At 38.6% G+C, this 6,155-nt stretch overlaps 1 protein-coding gene across 1 annotated transcript; it reads right to left on the reverse strand.

The window, feature by feature from the left end:
• Positions 1-1,299: 1,299 nt before the first annotated feature.
• On the reverse strand, positions 1,300-5,044 carry LOC115073507. The gene is made up of 2 exons (XM_029571976.1): positions 2,425-5,044; positions 1,300-2,047 (listed from the first exon to the last, which is right to left on the reverse strand). The coding sequence occupies exon 1, from the start codon at positions 5,041-5,043 to the stop codon at positions 2,896-2,898; it is 2,148 nt and encodes a 715-aa protein (XP_029427836.1). The 5' UTR covers position 5,044; the 3' UTR covers positions 1,300-2,047; positions 2,425-2,895.
• Between the last annotated feature and the right edge of the window lie 1,111 nt (positions 5,045-6,155).

The raw sequence follows: 6,155 nt of genomic DNA on the forward strand, positions 1-6,155 counted from the left end.
CAACCTCTCTGCCTTGAAAAATTCACTAAACACCATTGACCCTACCTCCTCCAAGGAAATCGAGACAATCCTCAAGAAATCTAAACCTGCATTCCACCCTTCTGAAACAATTCCCACGAAAACCTTACTCTCCATCCCCAATGTTATTGTTCAACCTCTAGCAGATATTATTAACTGTTCACTATCCACTGGCTCAGTTCCTGATCCACTTAAGCACGCCATTGTCAAACCCCTACTCAAGAAGCCCACTCTTGACCCCAAAGACCCAGCCAACTACCGCCCCATCTCCAATCTCCCCCTCATTTCTAAAATCATGGAGAAGGTGGTAAACACTCAATTTATGGAATATCTTGATGAAAATGACATACTTCACCCCTCACAGTTTGGCTTCCGCAAAAACCTAAGCACTGAAACCCTGCTCCTCTCCCTCACAGTCTTCCTCCTCATTGGCCTTGACCATGGCCAAAACTTCCTCATTGCTTTCCTTGACATCTCTGCGGCTTTCGATACCATAAGCCACAATCTTCTCATCACACGCCTAGCCGAGATCGGCATCTCTGGCACAGTACTCCTGTGGTTCAGATCCTACCTTACTAACAGACATTTCTCTGTTAAACTAGAGAACTCTGAATCCTCTCATTTCACCCTCTCGTAAGGAGTACCCCAAGGCTCTTCCCTCTCCTCTACTTTATTTAACATATACCTCCTCCCCCTCTGTCATCATCTATCTGATCTCGGTCTCAAATTCTATATCTACGCAGATGATGTCCAAATCATCATCCCCATCCGAGAATCACTGACTGCTATTCTAAATTTCTGGGAGAAATGCCTTTCTTCTATTAACTCACTACTGACCACCCTTCAACTTGCCCTCAACTCTGTGAAAACAGAACTCCTTCTCATCCATAATCAACAGACCTTTAAACTTGCTCCACCCAGTGACCCTATGACCCTTGCTCTCACCTCCCAACCATTTGTTCGAAACCTAGGCATTCTAGTTGACCCACATTTGAGCCTAAAAAATCATATTTCCTCTGTTATAAGAGGAGACTTCTATAAGCTTATGGTTATAAAAAAGCTCAAGCCCCTACTCCACACACACGATCTCAAGACAGTCATATAAGCTACCTTATCAAAAATTGATTACTGCAACTCCCTATACCTTGGCCTCCCCCTCTCCACCATCAAACCTCTTCAGATATTACAAAATGCCACTGCAAGGACTATTTATTTATTTATTTATTTATTTTATATACCGACCTTCATGACATGTGTCATATCAAATCGGTTTACATGGAACCTGAGGGTTAACATTTTTTAACAACCAATTAACAAGATAAGAGGCAAAGTTACATATAACAAGGAGAAGCAAAACTTGGGAACTGAAGAAAGAAAAGTGAGAGAGATAACCATTGTGAGTATAAGGGGGCTTGGCTACATATATAGCAAGGTGAGCTTAAAATTGCGAAGTTCCTGATTTGGATTGATTATAGGAAAGCTTGGCGGAATAGCCAGGTTTTGATTTTTTTCCGAAATGTTTGTAGGCAGGGTTCCTGTCTTAGGTCTGGTGGGATATTATTCCAAATGGTAGGACCTGCTATCGAGAATGCTTGTTCTTTGGTGACTAGGTATAACAATACTAAGGGCAATTTGAAAAGTGCAACTCCCTATATCACTGTGATAACATATAACAAAAATAGAGAGACATATAATATAAATTTAATATTTTATTAATGTAGAAAAACCCCCATATATTCAACCCTACATAGACAAGTTAAAACTAAGCTAGCACATCCATCCACATACACCACACTAAAAAATTGCATGAAGTTTGACAAAATTAATGCATAAATGTTTCTTCTATATTTATATAATCGTACATTCAATGTTTTTTAAATGCAAATATGCAAAAAATCACGTGTATAATAAATCATCAAGTTTGAAGTTCATCTGTAATAGGTCCGACAAAAGATATCTTCGTTTCGCCTCTCTGATATTGAGGCTTCCTCAGGGACTATTTTAATAGCGTTATCCTTGCAGTCATGCACTGCAAAAAATAACAAAACCAAAGTAAATCTAAACAGATATTATATAATAATGTGTTTAACACACATCTGAATATTCCAACCTTTTATCAACACAACAATTCCCCTAATGTTAAGAAATCCATTTTTGCCAAACTTATGATTGAAAAAAGTTTTTATAGAAAAAAATTTTTTTTAATTTAAATAATAAAGCTCAATCAACTCATACACTGAATGGCCCTATAAAGCTCCAACCATTTACTTGAGCAAAACCTATCCCTACACACACTACTCTTAAACACCTTCACATACTGCATTCAAGCCACAGGCTGCAAATGCAATAGCTCCAAAAATTTAACCATTCTCATTGTTAAATTATATCCATTAAAATCCGACTTACAGTACCATGTTCAACTCCCTGCAGCCAAATTCAAGCGCCCGAATGTTGCACCATGTCTATAAAGAGGTATTATGAAAAACTGGATACTTCAAGAACTGCCGTTCCTGTGGCGAGCAAATTTCACAGTATAATACCATTTCGCTTTCTCTTAACAAAAAGCTCTCTTTTGCCACATCAACCGGCCCACGTGTTCAAACTGTCATGATGCTGTAAAAATATATATAAAAACCAGAATGTTAGAACCTACCTACAAGCTGGTATTTTCAAGGCTTATTGAAACGCCATGCCGCCACCCTTGTCCCATACTCACGTTTCCTCGGAAGTGACGAAAACGAACGTCACACGCAGCAATACGAATATTCAAAACATTGAACAACTTTATATAGGGGACAGCATTCCCTCTTCAACAAATCACACTCCACCATTACCACCACTATACGTGAAAAAAGTTGACATAATTAAAAAAGCTGATTAGAAAAAAGCATTCCACTCAATCGGTCCATTTAACCCATTTGGACTCTCAGTGTGCCAACTAAAAATAAAACGCTGTTCTGTTCTTCGCAATAATGTTGACAAATCACCTCCATACTTCAACGTAATCTGTTTAATCACGAAAAACCGTATATCCTCCACCGCATGATTTTTTTCTACCCAGTGGTTTACTAAAGGAGCATGTTCACGGACTGATTTTATCCTACTGCGGTGTTCAATAATACGATAACGTATAGGTCTTACTGTCTGTCCGATGTAAATTAAATTACATGGGCAGACAATTGCATAAATCACACCGCTTGTATTACAGTCATACACTTGGGGGATGCGGTAAGGATATTTTAAATGCGGATGATCAAAAGACTGGCATTGCAGCGTCAGGGAGCACACAGAACAAGAACCACAAGGAACCTGTCCATGAGGAGAATTTAATGCATCAACTACTGGATGACCTTTCAACTTATCGTGTAAAGAATGGCGTTTTTTAATGGCGAATATAGGCTTGTCTCTGAAGCAAGGTAATGACGACAAAACATGCCAATGGGTACAAACGGCTTCTTTGATCTGATTGACTCTAGAAGAAAATGGAATAGTGCAAATGGGTCTAGTAGGTGATTCCTTTGGTGAATAAATCAATAAGTTATCCCTGTTAGCGTACAATGCACGCTTATATGCTTTTTTAATAACAGACTTCGAATAACCTCGGGCAAGGAATCTCTCCTTCAATTGTGTGGCCTGAATCTTAAATTCTGCAGTCGAGGTGCATAGGCGCCTATACCGGAGGAACTGACCCACCGGTATATTGTCTTTTAACTGTTTAGGGTGAAAACTTTGGTAATGCAATAGAGTGTTCCTGTCCGTACTCTTCCTGTGGACACACGTCGTCAATTTCCCGTCATAAATCTGTACCCTCATATCCAAGAACACAATAGACTGGTTATGTTTAGTAAATGTAAATTCTAAATGAGGGTCACAAGAATTTAGAAATAACATAAACCGATCTAGTTCACTACTCCCCCCACTCCAAACAAAAAACAGGTCATCAATGTAACGCTTCCAAATTTTAACATACGGATACCAAACCGAATGGTAGACATATTGATTTTCAAACTGGGCAACATATAACCCAGCCACACTAGGAGCCATGGGCGAACCCATTGGGATACCTTCAATTTGCAAAAAATACTCCGATTGAAAACTGAACACATTTTGCGTTAATGCAATTTCAGCAATCATACAAAGGAAATTTAATCTCCTAGAACTCATGTCAATTTTAGCCAACTCCAGCTTAATTATTGCAAATGCCTCGCGCTGAGGTATACAAGTATATAACGAAGTGATATCAGCAGTCAATAAAATCCAATCAGGTTGAATATCAGGTACCTCTGTTAACTGATTTATGAAATCGGTAGAATCTTTCACATACGAGGGTACTGCTGTAACTTGGGGCTGTAAATAATGATCTATCATTTGAGCAAGAGGTTCCAATACAGTGCCTATACCGGCTACAATCGGTCTGCCAGGAGGATTATTTAAAGTCTTATGGACTTTTGGTAATATATATAAGTGTGCAGTGGTGGGAAAAGCCACACTCAAGAATTGATGTTCCTTATTAGTGATCACCTTATCTTTCCTAGCTATCTCCAAAAGCTCGGTAACATGTGAATGTAATGTGGATGTAGGGTTATACTGTAATTTTCTATAAGCTTGCTGATTATTCAATTGCCGATGAACTTCTGTATCATAATCTTTCTGATTCATTACCACAATAGCGCCCCCTTTATCAGCGGCGCTAATTTTTATAGAAGAATCATCACGCAACTGAATCATAGCTTGCCATTGTTCCCTAGTTAGATTGTATTGAACGAAATCCCTCTGCGAATCCAACAAATCTACATCCCTTAATACCAAACTTTGGAATGTTTGCAACAAATGGCTTGGAGCTGACGACGGAGTCCATTTCGATGGTTTGTATAATCCACCTCTCTCTAAAGGTTTATCCTCATTCATAAAAAATTCTTTAATGTGCAACCGCCTAAAAAACTTATGCAATTCGGTACGAGTAAAAAACGAGTCATACCTACATGCCGGAACAAAAGATAAACCTTTGTTAAGCACTTCTAACATGGGTTTGGTGAGGATTTTGTTCGAAAGATTGAATACAGACGTTACCTCAGTGTGGGTAATACTCTCATTTAATGTCGCAGGTTGTAACTGGAGCTGTTGATTCTGGTTTTTTGATACCGGGACCCTCGGGTCCCTCTGGTGCCTCGAGCGCGCTGTTCCAAAAAATTCGGATCAGGTTGTGGCTGTACATCATGGCTATTACCCCCATTATCCGCAAATCTTACCTGCCTCCCATCTTTCTTTTTTCCTTTATGGGGATCATCTGAATCATCCGTGGAGTCATCAGAAGAAGAGGAAAAATCACCCCTCTTTTTCGAATATTTCTGTTTTTTGTGAACCTGCATCCAATGATATACATAGCCTCCATTGTAATCCTTTTCATCCCGATAAAATTTACTGATCTTGAATTTTTTGGTTTCAGCGCGATATTCATCCAATTGTTGTTGAAGCTCACTCAACTGATTTGTTAACGAATCTGTAGGTAATTCATTTTGCATTTTGGTAAGCTCTGAATCCATATCTTTTTTTAATTCTTCTAATTGAATTTTGGTGTATTCAATTATCAAGAGCATCAAGTCGTGGGAGCACTTGTTAAGGATAGAATTCCATTTTTGGATGAATATATTATCATCTGCAAATAGCGAAGGCGCTTTGTTAATGCGCAAACCCCTAGGAATGCGTTTAACATAGCAGTATTCCGCTAAAGTGGCAGCATGGAGTTCCATGCGTACTGCCTTTTTACGATTCTTTGCATATTCATCCCAATTACCCTTACTATTCTGTTCACCACTCTCCTCAATGTTACCTGAAGCATCAAAAAGATGGAAACCCAATAAAATGGAGCTGGCCGCTTGTTCAGTGTAAAAATGCATATTATCCATATTCCCTTAAATTAGGTAACCGACTAGGTATAACAATACTAAGGGCAATTTGAAAAGTGCAACTCCCTATATCACTGTGATAACATATAACAAAAATAGAGAGACATATAATATAAATTTAATATTTTATTAATGTAGAAAAACCCCCATATATTCAACCCTACATAGACAAGTTAAAACTAAGCTAGCACATCCATCCACATACACCACACTAAAAAATTTCATGAAGTT

Source organism: Rhinatrema bivittatum, chromosome 11 (assembly GCF_901001135.1).
Source record: "Rhinatrema bivittatum chromosome 11, aRhiBiv1.1, whole genome shotgun sequence".
Taxonomy (NCBI): domain Eukaryota; kingdom Metazoa; phylum Chordata; class Amphibia; order Gymnophiona; family Rhinatrematidae; genus Rhinatrema; species Rhinatrema bivittatum.

Coding starts and splice junctions, on each gene's coding strand:
- LOC115073507 (XM_029571976.1), bottom strand. CDS start 5,043: ATGTTAGAAGTGCTTAACAAAGGTTTATCTTTTGTTCCGGCATGTAGG.